We start from the raw sequence: 14692 nt of genomic DNA on the forward strand, positions 1-14692 counted from the left end.
GATTCATTTGCAGTTTGGATGGGTAGGGATCAGCATCTCCTGCTCTGACAGCAGCTGGGGGCGACTCCTGCCTGTGAGCGCTTTGGCATGGGCGAAGTGCCCACGGCAGCACCCGCTGCTTGTTGGGAGTAAGACAGATATGTGCTTTCACGTCAAAAAGTGGTCATAGGTCTTCCTAATAACAAAAGCAAAAGTCGCCAGATTTGTCGCTAGTCGTTTTTTAGAGAAAAAAAAGTCGCTAAGGGGGTCTGAAAACTCGCTAAATATAGCGACAAAGTTGCTAAGTTGGCAACACTAAAACACCTTCCTGTTCAGCTGAAATGCCTTGGTGTTCAGTAGTGTGTCTGAGAGCGTTTCAGTAATAATGCCCCTTACGGCACTTCATACTAAATGGTTCTGAGCTAATTTTCTGACTGCTCAGTCACAGGCAAAGTACTCTTTGAGTGGTGCAAACAGGTGGCGGATAACTGGGACGCTCCATGATCTGCCCAGCAGCCTCTGCCTCGCCAGTCGGCTCATGTTGGATACGTCTGTATAGTGGACTGGAAAACCAAAGACCCTGATGTGAGCAACCATCCACACCACACGTGCAACCAGCGAGCAGACAGGGGAAGACAAAGGAAGAAAACCTTGAAATTCTGACCTCTGAAAAAAGCCTACACAGTAGTTGAAATCATTATGTTTACATACCTCTCCATCTCAGTGCACCACAGTATGTCTTCCTTCTCATTCATGTAGACTGGGAAGTGCTGGTCCTTGCCCTGTTTGATGGAATTAGACCTGGTAGTGATAGTCCTCACCTTGCCAAACTGGAGGACAATAAAAAAAAATTTGTTTATGCCATTTTTATGTCCTTGCTGCGTAACAAACTTACAAAACCTGAGATACCTTTTCTAAAATGTTGAGGTTATCGTGATCAGATAATTTGGTAAACATGAGGTTCCATGTGAAGACCTGTCCCTGGATCTTGGTCCCAGAGTTTTGAGTCTTCAGCTTTGTATTTTTGATCTTTATTTCATGATTCTGTATTGGTTTTAGTCCTCTGTTATGAGTTTTTCGTGTTCTGGTTTCTTGGTTTTAGGCTGGTTTAAGAATACCTGGTTATTCCCGCCTCTCGTTTCCTTTTCTGGCCCAGTATTGTTTCCATGTTTGTTTACCGCCCTCATGGTTGTGTCTTCTTTCGTTAAAGTTTTGTTTCCTAGTTTTTTGGACATGGAGTACTTTGTTCTTTGTTGAAGTTTAAGCTCTGCAATAAAGTTGTCTTTTAGTTTAAACTTAGTTTCTGAGTCATGTCAAAGCTGATTTTTTTTGTTAGATAAATTCAATTTGAAACTATTACATCTAGCTGCCACATGGAGCCACCAGTGTGCAGAGTTTTACACTCCTGAATCAAATGAACTGTATTACGAAATCCGAACATGTCACACAGTGGAAATTTGCATTTATCTTTTATATTGGTCTTATTCTGATTCTAGTGTTTATTTGTGAGTGTAGTTTTTATTTGCATGATTTTATTCTGGTTGTATTGCATGTTTTTTTCTGTATACTTTATTAATCCTCTGTAAGAAAATTACTCTCTGCATTTAACCCATTCACTCAGTGAAGCAGTGGGCAGCCAATCCAGCGCCCGGGGAGCAGTGTGTAGGGACGGTACCTTGCTCAGGGGTAACTCGGGGTAGCCGTTCGGTGGATTTGAACCCCCGACCTTCCGATCATGTTTTAATCCACTGTGGACTGGCTGGGCATGGGACAAATTAGCTGATAGCGGTCACCTCCTGAGGCATGGGTGTGTCCAAAGGCGGCCTATCAGCTGTTTAAAGGACCTATTAAAAGGAAGCTAGCTGAGCACTGGAAGGAGAGAGGCCCCAGATATGGAGAGGAATGCATGGAGGCCAGCTGATAAAGAGGGACCCGCTGCCTGATCATAGGGGTGCGACACCTCATCTGGAGACAGTCTGGTCAGCGTGACGTGGCGACCCAGGCCCAACAGCAGGAATGGCGACAGTAGGAGACAACATGTGGGATTGACAGCAGGGCAGAGGTATACCTCTGGCTGCATTTGTGAGTAGTGTCTCCACCGTTGTGCAGCCGTGTTGGGAGACGGTCGCCATGGCTATAAACCAGGCCAACTTCCGGGACGATGGTTCTGGCCCCTGTTTGTTTACTTACAGGGCAATGATGCAAGGGGAGCCGTGGTGGCATCGAGCAACGGACTCCAGTGCAGAATTCGAGCTGGGCAGGGATGTGATGGGACGAGAGGGGGATAGAAGGCTTCTCCTCGTCTTCCTGGGACGAGGCTGGTATGGACCCCGCTCTGGAAGAGGGATTTCTGCCCTGCTTGTGAACACCTAACAAACATTCGTCCTTGGCTGTGGGACAGTTACATTGTGTGACGGGGTGGGATTTTAGAGCGCATAGAACATTGCGTTTTATAAGGTTTTTTTGATATTGGGTTTGTTTATTCCTGGGAATTTTAGTACCTCTACAACATTTTATTGCTTATGGCTTTTAGAATTGTTTGTCATTCTTGCTCCCTGGCCTGGAATAAACCCTTTCTGATCAGACCTGCTTCATCTTTGTGCCCTGGGTTTCTGACTCGCTTGCTCCCCCCTTGTATGTAAAGAACCATCCTCTAGTATGACATTCTGCCACACCAGCTTTAGTGTCTACAAACACACACCATCAACTCTGATATTCTACTGTATTTAAATTGAATGAAACAGATTAACCAGAGAGATTACAGCTGCCAGACTGAGTTTTTGTGTGCACCGGTGAGCGAACATGATGTGTATTGAAAGACAAGCTGCAAGTACCTTGGCTGTTCTGCCATGTTCTAAACAGTCCTGGAGTTCCAGCCTATCAGTGCACATGGCAGTCAAAGGCCTGAAAGAGAGAATGAACAATTTACACTTTAACACGTTATTTAAATCTAACATGCATTTCATTTTTTTCCTGGTCCCTATATACACTTACAATAGTGGATGCTCACATTAAACTTGGACTAAGTTTCAAACAATTACATAACAGGTCAGGGTATGGTGACACGGTTGTCAGCACCGTCACCTCAAAGCAAGAAGGATGTGGGTTTGAGTTCACCAGCTGGGCGCCACGGACCTTTCTAGATGGACACGGGCTGTGGGAGGAACTGGTGATTCTAAATTGTTAATAGGTGTGAATGGTTGTCCGTGTCTCCGTGTTAGGATGGATGGAATGAGTGCAGGTACAAATAACCCTGGTGAGTTCAAATCTTTGTGGACAAAACGTAACAGTCAAAAACAGTCAATTTTCTCATTACTAGGTGTGCAATAAAGCTCATGCTACATTCCTCTGATTACTCTACCTTTTTCTAAGCCCTCCCCTACAACCTTGCATTTAATGCCACATTGCTACGAACTCTGAGTAACTGTCTTGAGCAAAGTCTACAGAAATGCAGACTTGTGAAACTATGGATAACGTCTAGCAGAGAGCTCTTCATGCATTTCATAATGTCACAGTGGGATAGCCTAAGTCTCTGAGTCTGTAAATGTAGACATTGGGATTGAGCCAAGGGAGGAACGGGGCCCAGAAAAAGATAACAAATTATTATTTGAACTGTGAATCATGCAAAGCTACACTAATAGAGTCCAAGAATAAAAATATGGAGCTGGAGGTAGTAAAAGGTCCCATTTACAAATGTGAAAGTAGGGCATAATAGACTGAATTGGATCTGCTATACTACAAGTCTCTACTTCATCGGCCTTTATCTGCAATTTTAAACAAGAAAAAAAATCTCTGCCGGAAGTATGAAATTACTTCTAATCTAGCCACTGAAATCAGTTTCAGTCCATGCCATAATGGCACTTCATTTTGATTCAATGATTTTGGAGATAATCTAATCTAATTTGCTGTTCCATGCTTTGAATGCAGTATTAAGAAAACAGAAGATAATCTGCCAGGACAAGAATAGTTTAAAAAAAAAGAAAAAAAAAGAAGCCAAATCAATTGGGTATGTATGACTCACTATCACTACCTTATCTATAGTCATAGTAAAAAAGACAGTATGATCCTTAAAATTCTGTTTTCCCATAAATAAACTAAAAATAAAAATAATCTGGTCTTTAGCAGGTCTTAAAATATGATACATAAAACCTCAAAGGGCCTACAAAACACGACGTACCACACTGTGTGACTATCTATTTAACAATCAAAAATCAGAAGCAGTGCGTGAGAAACTAAAGCCACACTTCTTCTTCCACACTGCTTCAATAGGAATTAAGAGAATAAGTAGCAGCCAGGTGCTGCTAATCAAGTTCACTCGATTCATTGATCATCAGCAAGCAAGCGCCTCTAAAAAACAAAAGGTTTAGGCAGTTTGTTCATCAGGAACATTCACATGTGTGTTAACACAATGCCAAAGAGGAAAAACATCAGCAATTATTTTCAGCAGAGAAGCTGTTTCCAAATAGTCTGAGGTCTCTCATTCTGCAGTGAGAAATATTATTCACGATCAGAAAACATTCACGACGGCTGCCAATCTCAGCAGTGGCCGGCCATGCAATGCTCAGAGAAATGACAAAAAAACAAGAGCTACGTCTCAGCCTCAACAGGCCTTAATTAGATAGTTAAATTCTACAGTTCAAGACACACTGAACAAATGTGGCTTACTTGGAAGGGTTGTCAGGAGACATCCTCTTCTCTCTAAAAATAATATGGCAGCATACTTAGATTTGCAAAGATGCATCTGAGCAAACCACAAGACTTCTGGAACAATGTCCTTTGGACAGATGAGACCAAAGTAGACATGTGTGGCTATAATGCACAAAACCAAATACAGCACATCAGCACAAACACCTCATACTAACTGTCAGCATGGTGGTGGAGGGGTGATGGTTTGGGTTTGTTTTGCAGCCACAGGATCTTGGCATGTTGAAGTCATTGAGTCTTTGTATACCAAAGATTTCTAAAGCAAAATGTGAGGCCATCTGTTTGACAACTGAAACTTGCCAAAATGATGTCATGCAACACGATAATAATCCCAAGTACAGCAGCAAATCTAAAACAGAATAACTAAAAAAGGAAATAGCGGAAATGCTATACCACATAAATTTACCATATAAATGCCTGCAAATCTCAATGAACTGGAGGAAGTTCCTCCACAGCAACATGAGAGACGAATAAAGTCATGCAGAAAACAAAACACTTTAAATTATGGCACCTAAAAGTTATAATGAATCACAGGGTGTGATTAGTTTTTCACACACCACTTTTTCTTTTGGGCTTACTTTTCTAAAAACAAGTAATAACATAGTGTAACATGTTCTGTGTTGTTGTTCATTTTTAGTTTGTTTTTGCATTATTGTAAGACTTGATACGGACTAAAGAATTTAGGTTGTACTTTGTTGTAACATGACCATATAATTTGACATAAGCAGTCCCTTTATAGTGTTACTTTTTTGTTAAATACTACTTCTTTTCTCACCATTCATACACCAACCTGTTCATGCCAGGAAGGTTACCCCAGAAGTAACGGGCACGGTGGGCAGCTGACACTTCCTTGGCATCGATCATCACTGGGTTACACTGAAAACAGAGATGAGGAAGAACAAGCACCAATCAGGACGCAACAAAGGTAAAAAGCTTGTGATTGCATACAGAATAATACAAGTGTAATCACACAACAACAACAATTTTACTATATAGCACAATGTTAATATAACAGAAAAGAGTCAAAATTAAACTTCAAAATTGTCAGTTTCCTCAGTGGACAGTCATTTAAAAAAAAGAGAGTATTCTAACAGCTAATGAGGGCTTCACCTAACAGATAACCAGAAACACCATCTAGGAGTAGATTGCAGCGCATTAAAGATGGCATGTTAAACTGTTGAATGAAGATCAAGACGTCAGAGCTCCGTTCTCATAATTTTTGCCTAAAGATAATGAATTATTGCCACAAGGGGGCATTCAAAGCCCAACAATACCCACTTCACCAACGGCACATCATACATCTACCGCCTACAGCAGGTAGAGATTATAAGTATCAGTAAAGAAATTAACCTCTAAAAAGCGAGATATGTCCCTCTTGTCACTGACGCCCATAGCAACCACATTTTCAAAGAGCCAGAAGAAAGGCCTGTCTTCCCCCTGCTTCGGCCGAGCCTCATGGAGCAGTCGGTAAAACTCAAAGAACAGGCGTCCGGTGCCCTCTGTGAGACAGAAAGAGGTATTAAACCAGGTGCTGAAGCAAAGCAAAAGACATAAACTCCTTATATTCTAGTGATTTATTTAGGCCAGTGACTTTATATATGAATGAATTTCCCAACTAATACATTAGCAAAGCAAAAAAGCAGTGGACTCATTTAAACTTACCATACAGACCCTTCCTTGCAGGATTGACTATTGAGAGGTCATTGCATGGGCTTCCACCTATAACTAGATCAAAAGGACCCCACTCGTTTATCTGTATAGAGAAAAGAATCAGAGTCAGGATTAGGGTTATGAACTGAACCAGCAATGTACTCCTAGTGAGTAGTAAATACTAATAAAACTAGCAATACAGATGCTAGAGTTTGAATGTTTTATAACGTCTTTATTGTCTTTTACTCTCCACTCTTGGCTTTTAATATGACAAGGTAAAGTGTCAAAGAAGAGCATGGTCTCACTGTCGGTCATTTGTACATCTGGTAAACAACCATACTGTTAAGCCTTAAAAATATCCACATTTTTTGTTTAGAAGAGTCTGCATTTAATTTCTGGTTTTCCACAATAGAAAATGATATCCAATGCTACTTAGTACAAGCGAGTAATGATATATTTGTAAGTTTGTAGCCATTTGCAAGTTTGGTGTCTCTTTTTAGTAACTTATTCTCACTCACATGTTTGCGCGTGATGTTCCGCACGTCTCCAACGTACATGATGCGACCCTCATGCCGGACGATACCCACAGTGATGGAGTCTTCACACACTTCAGAAGCTATGTAGCGACCCACTTGGATGCCAAGTTCTTTGAGCACCAGCAGTCCTGTGCAGGGTGTAGTTAAAGATTTTTTTTAAAAAAAGAAAAGAAGGAGACAGTCTAAAAAAATCTGTCCACTTAAATGATCTGATCTGAAGAACTGGAGCTATCCCTAATAAATAAATCCTATGATGACTAACACAAATATAGCTAATAGCTATATAGCTAGTATAGCTAGTTATATATGGCATGTGTAGTGACTGATACATGGCAACGTTCCGACTAATAAAGGAAGAAAGTAAATCCATCTAATTTTTGATAACACAAACTGGGGAAAATTGTCTAACCTGTGGCTATGCCATCAAATAGTGAAAGGACACGAATGGGCTTCCTCTTCTCCGCCATGACTGGGGCGTAAAGCTTTGGTGGATCCTGAAATTATTGGCAGAGGGGGCAACAGTGAGACACAAAGGAGACAGACTCCTCAGTCACATGGTGATTGAGATTTATGGCCTAAAGGTCAATTACTTACAAAATCTTGATCGTGATTATTTGCAAAGAAGTGCTGGAGACGGCTGGGCCAATCGCTACGACGCTCCAGCAAACCAAACACACCCTTCTGACCGCACATGTAGCAGTTCCATGGGTCTTCTTTGATGGCAGCGTGAGCGGCTCCTTGACCAACAAGAAGGTCCACGCACTCCACACAGAAGCACCTGCGCCAAGGACAAGGACATTTACTTCTAAAATGATAACTAACCCTAACTATTAAAAGCAGTCACAGTGTTAAGTACAGTAAGCGACTAAGTGACTAAATGTGGTAGACTGCATATTTTCCATTAGAAGACCAAAATAAACTATTAACTGTTTAAAATGGTCTTGATCTGAGAATAAAAATGCAGGAAATGTAACGTGCAAGTGAAAAAACTTCTGCATGTTTGATGGGGTTTACCAAGGTTGTCTAAAAGGCCCCAAAGTTCATAGGATAACTCTATTTGAATTCTTATACAGGTGTTTGTAAGTTTATATACACGTTTATATACTGTTCATTTAGCATTTAACCTTCTGTTAGTTTGAGCCAGCCCACCGTCTGGTGATGTCATATAGTTAGTAAGGTGGGCAGTTTTAGTGTGGATGAGCAGTGTTGGTCAGGTGGGGGTGCACTGATTCCTGTGGGATATGATGTGTGCGTGAATGGTAAGTGATTAATAACCTGTGTTGCATTTTGCTTTATTTGTGTTGATACTGTGATATATTTACCATTTAGGAGCTAATCTAGTTCATAGTTGGAGCGGTATAGGCCACGCACGCAATGCGTGAGTTCACCCTCATTTCACATGCTAATTGATGTCAGTTACTTCATCCTGGTTTGGCTTTAGTTTGCCACATGTACGATCCTCAATATGTTTCTAACGTAATTCCTGTGTTATCAGAGCTTCCCTGTATGGTATATGTGGTGCTCGTGATTCTTTAATTTAAAATACGGAGTTTATAGCGGATAATTTGTTCAGAGTACCGCTTAAATGCCGAGCGTAGTTCGACCGGAAGTACCATGTTCCTACTTCCCCTTCGCAATAAAAGCATTACGGCGGATTATAACGGAGAAGCCTTTATTTTCTACAGCTACCGGAAGTAGTTCCTCTGTACTGACGTTAACTTAACCTCGCAGTAATGCTAGTTAGCTGGCATAGTGTAAGCAGTAGAAGTGTACTACATTGCTCTGCTCATTTAAAGGATAGATTTATGTAGAGATACATTTTTTTGTGTTTAGCATTACTGCCTTACACTACTGTGCTCTTTTCTTTATGTATGGTTATGTTAACTATATTGTATTATGCATATATCTGGATATGTCACTTATCTCTTCACCTTATTTATCACTTATTTGTATTATGTACTTCTTTAGTAGAAAACCACACACACACACGATTACAGCCACAGGAATTGAGCTGTGAAGGAAATAAACTTCCTCAAACCAAACCTTAAGCTTTTTTTTCCATGCTCTGGGAGAATTGGTGAAGTGGTGTTCTGGCTGACACACCAGGGTGACCGTAGTGCTAAGGAGTGAATCAGTGCCATAACCGTGTCTATCCCTGATACCTCCACTACACAGGTTATTTGCATTTTTAGGAAAAATCGTTTAAAAAAAAACCTCAACAAATAAGTCTGTTAAGTCTTTCGTTTGTGCCAGTAGGACTGTAAGGAGAAATGTTTGGTCTAGCAGTAATGGTTTAACTAGAAGAGGAACAGGAAGTTGTGACTGAAAGAGCCCCACACACACAGAAGACAGAGTGGTACAATGCCTCTGTTGAAAATTTGATTGCCAGGGTAATTATTAGCCAACAGCAAAGCCAGATGCATCTGGCATAGTTTACTACCAGATTAGAAAGGAATACAGAGGATGGTCCATAAAAGATGAAATATCCAGTGAGCAGCAGTTCTCTGGGTAAAGATGCCTTGTTGATATCAGAGGTCAAAGGAGAACAGCCAGACTGCTTCACACTAATAGGAAACCAACTGTTACTCATATAACCACTTGTTACAACCAAGGTATGCCGAAGAGCATCTTTCAACATGCGACACTTGAAACCTTGAAGGTTAATGGGCTGGAGTGGTAGAAGACCACATCGCGTGCCACTTCTGTCAGCTAAGAACAGGAAAGTGACGCTCACCAAAATGGGAAACTAGATGACTGGAGAACTGTTGCCTGGTCTGATGAGTCTCAATTTCTTCTGCTACGTTCAGATGGTAAGGTCAGAATTTGGTCTTAACACTATAGCCAGTTTGATTACTCTTGCTGACCTCATCCACCCCCTTTATGATCACAGTGTACCCATCTTTTGATGTACCTTGATATAAAGCACAAATAATCTCAAAATTGCGTCTTCAGCATCTTCACTGTATTCACATGGCCTCCAAAGTCACCAGCTATCAGTGTGTGTTTTATGACAGACAAATGTTGCCCTGGAGTCACCTGCTGTAATAAGAACAACCACAACCACAAAAATTAGATTACCGTTACTTTCCCGTAGGAACGCTGCGTTACTAAAACCGTGATTTTTTTGCCAGAATGTCTCATGACAGTGATGTAAGCAAGTGCGACGTTCGTGACAACAGCTGTGTGCAGATCAACAATGGATCATATATCGAATGCAGGAGAGAGTATGAGCATGCAGCGTTTAAAGCGTGGAAGTACTGACCTTATTTTGAGTTTAATTCCATAAAAAGTGACAAAAACATTAGCGTCCATTGTGCGTGGGAAGAAAACTTCTCTTTATAGCGAAAAAAAGCCCTAAACTTCCAAGCAAGCACCAAGTACGCTGAGAAACTCGCGGATTCTTCAACTGACCGCCGCGGCACACCTGCACCAGGGTAAACCTCCGCCTACGCTACTCCTGCTTTACAGGTGAAAATAGAGCAACAGGACCGCTAGTCTTTGATGTTATTTATTTTCTGCTGTGTTTTACTTGCATCTATTTGAAAGAGTGAGTGTAAACAAAAAAAAAAATATTTTATGTGCTGGAATGTGCAGAAAATAAGTTTCAATGTTAAGCAAATTTCTTCCAGTCAGAGAATGTTGCATATAATTACATTTTTGCTTGATGCATAAAGTTAAAAGATTAAAACTGATAAAACAAGTTAAAAACAAGAGACTTTTCCATTTGATTACATTTTGTATGATTGATTATGCAGAAAAAGTAGAATTGGGCTGAAAGATCTATCGCTTTATCACCTATTCAGGTTGTAAATCGTGTTTTTAAAAAGTAACTAAGTAACTAATTACTTTTGGAAAAAGTAATCAGTAAAGTAACGGGATTACTTTTGGGGGGAAGTAATCGGTAATTAGTTACTGATTACTTTTTTCAAGTAACTTGACCAACGCTGGTCATAGGTCAAGAAAAGGTGCACAGTTTCATTATCACTCTTTGTTTTGTATTTAAAAGGTGTAGATAAAAAGGTTTTTAATGGGGTTTGTGGGTTTTGAGAAGCAGCAAGTTATCGGTAACACTATCATCCAAATGTCAAACGCCACCATCCAAAAATAGCATTGTTTGTGATCAGTCCAGCATGCCTCTGACAAAGCTCAATCTGTTCTCAATGGTATTTTTCTAGACTTCAATCTAACTGTGTGAGAACACCAGTCTGTTTCTTTATGTTTAACAATGCTCTATTCAACAGAAATACAGTGCAACCACACTTTATAAAATATTTGCTATCAGCAAGTTCTCCACTGGGCTGCCACGATGTTGCCTTACATCACTGCTACGAGATTAGTGACCCATCACAAAGCCTTTATTGTGCATCCAATATGAGTAGTGAACGCACAATCCTGCTATCTGTGCTGGAAAAACAACTGTAAATTTAGAGGCAAGTACTGTCCTATTCAAAAATAAAAAATATTGCTGTTATTTGCTACACAGCTTCACAATGTTCTTTATTAAGCAATAATTTTATGAGTATTTTTTATGACAAAGAGATTTGAGAACAAGTCAATTGGCTGATTATCCTGTAATAAAGGTGTGAAGAAAGCATATGAGAATTTTGCAAAGATTGCAAGTTTTTTTAAAGACCCTTTAATACTCTACTAACAGTAGATTTAGGTTATGGAAGGTCAGTTTATTTTTAGTTTCTTGTTCTTAGCTCACAGGAGTGCCACTTGGTGTGGTCTTCTGCTGCTGTAGGCTTCTAATGCTTCAAGGTTTGACGTGTTGCAAATTTAGAGATGCTCTTCTACATACCTCGGTTGTAATGAGCAGTTATTTCAGTTACTGTTGCCTTTCTGTCAACTTTGCACCAAGAAAATCCCTCATAGCTATGGTTTTAAAAATCCAACTGTTGTCTTGACCACTTAGCATATCAAAACTATAAAAAAGGCTGTGCTCAGGTCAGGTAATGTGTAGCTGTATATGTAGACTAAATCTAGTTCTACCAGACTCCATACACATCCATGTAATTGCAACACAGGCTCTCATGGTAGAAACCTTACCGACAACAATTGTTGTTCCCACACATGAGCACCTCTCGTCCCCCGCAGCAGATAGTGCAGTATGACTGGTAGCCGTCGTCGTCGTATTGATAAGCACATTCTAGGAAGCAGTTCTGCAAAAAATATCCAAAATATACTCTAAGACACGGGGTCACATCAGTTGCTGCTTAAAATATGTGTTGTTTATTAGGAGCTTTGAAATTGGCTGTGACTTTTAATAACACCCTAGTTGAGTCCAAGTCTAAGCCTTTATCGCAGCTTACCTTGCAACTCTGACACATTCCTCCAGCAAAAAGAGGGTGCTCAAGGCTAACATTCAGACTTCCACAGGAGATACAGATGTCTGCAGTAAGAGAAACACCGTGTTAGTATTTAACAGGCAGAGCTCTGAGAGGAGTGAGCACCCAGAACTCACACCTCTGTGAAACAAGTTGAATATCTATAAGATACAGTTGTGGTCAGAAGTTTCCATACGCTCATCATGGGACACGAAGGGTAATTTGTACTTTTAATGATTTCCTGTTATTTTTCCAGAGTGGGATGATTGTACAGCATACATCTTTGCACTAGTTTTAATTTATTTTGGATTTTCTCTTATCTAAACATGGTCAGAAGTATAAATCTTTGAATAACTGGTGCTGAAGGTTCTGCAATGTCTTTTAACTTGACAAGGCCTGTTAGCTTCTCATTAGTGATCATGACTGGTAGTTTCTCTTTGCCAGCATTACAGAGGATAGGCAACAACACCAAGAAGCATGCTTAGAGTAGTAAAGGTGAGTGTTTCAACCTAGAAACACTTCGCTATCCAGCTGTCAGGTAATTGTCAAGCATGGTGGTAGCATCACCCAATCCTTTAACTTCACCTCAAATCAACAGCTGGTTGAAACTTTGATATAATTGGATGTCCCAGCAGGGCAACGATCCCAAATACACATTAAACTGATTTTAAAATGAATAAAGCAGGCTAAAATTAAGCTTCTGGAATGGCCTTCCCAAGGCTTCAACCTGAACCTTATTGAAAATGTGTGTACTATGTACCAGAAAACCAACAAATTTAAATTAATTCTGTCAATACCACCTAGAAGACCAGTCAGATATACAGCCATAATTATTCCAGAAGCTTGCTGATGGCTCAGAAGGGTTGAGCTGCAACTTGCTAAGAGAGACTGAATGAAATGTATGTTTGAGCCCCAAATTATTATTCATGACCATAAGTGTGTGTAAACATTGACCACAACTGTAGGTCTAGATCTAGTTAGTTTAGCTATCAGGTTATGAGAAAACAAACAAAGCTGCTAATAAGGTAGATGAAATTACAGAAAACCCATTTCCTCCTTTTTACTCACTGTTATTTTGTGAACACAGATGCATGCATATAATCGGCTTTGCCCGTCAACAACAGGTACAAATAAGAGGTGTGTCGTTGCCTCCTGAGAGGCCCTTCGGTGTTGCTACAAGCAAGAGCACACAGAGAACGTTTCACTTACCCTCTAAGCTGCGGCACTTTTGTCTCACTTCATAAACAAGTCGCTCTGACACAGAGAAATGAAGAATCTGGGTTAGTTCCTTCATTTTTTTTAGAAGTAAATTAAAAAAAAATATAGGAAAAAATAAATAAAACTAAAATTTAAGATGGTATCACGCAAATAAAACTTCTTCGCCAAACATGTCAGAAACCACTTAAAGTATCAGTCATCATGATAATCCCTGACAGCACAAATGCTTTCATGATATATAAAGAAATAATGTAACAAACAGATCATTTGATGGGTCAGTCAAAATACACATTTGGTTATGTTATTGTTGGAGTTTCCTCTGTTTTCCTTGTATTACTATGGGATCTTTATTTTACATTATAAAGCACCTTAAGGCAACTGTTGTTGTGATTTGACACTACATAAATAAAACTGAATTGAATTACACTTCTTCTTTTGTCATTTGGAAGAGACGGAGGATGAGTAATACTTGTAATAAAGACAGGGCACTGTCTTTCTAGATAGCATCTATTTATTGTCTTTAGAGCAACCTGAATCTTTTTGCCTTCTCACGTCACTTGCTAATGGATCTCTTGTCCATACCTTACCTCCCAGACCACTATAGTGATGTAAAACACCGCCGCAACCTCCCCAAGGAGCTGGACACAGAGTTCATGACTCCAATATAACCCAATAAATGAGGCACCTTACCTCGTGTTCTCTCATCAATGATGTCCTTGACCTTCGGTTTCTCTGCTGTGCTTTTGCGAGGCTTTTTGGCTGGAGGAGGTGTATAGGCTGCTGCTTCTGGCTCTACCCATATTTCAGGATAAACTTCTTTGTATGGGTTACGCTCCTCTGGGGTGCACAACAGAAGCAAAAAATTAATATTGCACCAAATGTTATGGATGTTTTTAATTACCAAGTGTATAGAATACATCTGCTATGCCATTATATATAGCAATTTTTAACTCTTCCAGATGGGTCATAAATAGGGTTAAAATAGTGATGTCATCTTACCTTCTGGTGGCTCCAAGCCTTTGGGTCCAGTGGGCTGAAATCCTGTCATAGCCCACTCAATCATCTGCTTGTTTAACATTTCCACGGATTTTGAGGTCTCTGTCTCATCACTGTCAGGGCAGGCCATGAAGGCCTTTCCTGCCCGGCTGCTAGCCACCTACAAACACATTCAAAACGTTTTTCACCAAAAATGTATTCTTATTCTATGATATTTACAGTAAAGATCCTTTAGTCCCATTCAGTTTAATACTATGCCTAAAATGGGTGGATAATTTGAGA

General features: G+C 40.2%; 1 protein-coding gene across 4 annotated transcripts in view; it reads right to left on the bottom strand.

The window, feature by feature from the left end:
* Positions 1 to 246: 246 nt before the first annotated feature.
* Positions 247 to 14692, bottom strand: part of dnmt3ab (DNA (cytosine-5-)-methyltransferase 3 alpha b) — a 45948-nt gene continuing 31502 nt past the window's right edge. For 3 of the 4 annotated variants that reach the window (XM_013911707.1, XM_013911708.1, XM_013911706.1), the window contains 14 exons: positions 14414 to 14570; positions 14105 to 14251; positions 13406 to 13450; positions 12182 to 12261; positions 11919 to 12031; positions 7464 to 7647; positions 7279 to 7363; positions 6852 to 6997; positions 6346 to 6436; positions 6034 to 6182; positions 5459 to 5559; positions 2814 to 2883; positions 691 to 809; positions 247 to 559 (listed from right to left, as the gene is read on the bottom strand). In XM_013911707.1, the coding sequence (XP_013767161.1) occupies positions 418 to 559; positions 691 to 809; positions 2814 to 2883; positions 5459 to 5559; positions 6034 to 6182; positions 6346 to 6436; positions 6852 to 6997; positions 7279 to 7363; positions 7464 to 7647; positions 11919 to 12031; positions 12182 to 12261; positions 13406 to 13450; positions 14105 to 14251; positions 14414 to 14570 (1629 nt within the window). In that variant the 3' untranslated portion in view covers positions 247 to 417. The remainder of the gene's footprint in view (positions 560 to 690; positions 810 to 2813; positions 2884 to 5458; positions 5560 to 6033; positions 6183 to 6345; positions 6437 to 6851; positions 6998 to 7278; positions 7364 to 7463; positions 7648 to 11918; positions 12032 to 12181; positions 12262 to 13405; positions 13451 to 14104; positions 14252 to 14413; positions 14571 to 14692) is intronic. The other variant, XM_005736537.1, reaches the window with a different exon arrangement.

The sequence above is a fragment of the Pundamilia nyererei genome, unplaced genomic scaffold (assembly GCF_000239375.1).
Source record: "Pundamilia nyererei isolate P.nyererei 1_Seehausen unplaced genomic scaffold, PunNye1.0 scaffold00070, whole genome shotgun sequence".
NCBI lineage: Eukaryota > Metazoa > Chordata > Actinopteri > Cichliformes > Cichlidae > Pundamilia > Pundamilia nyererei.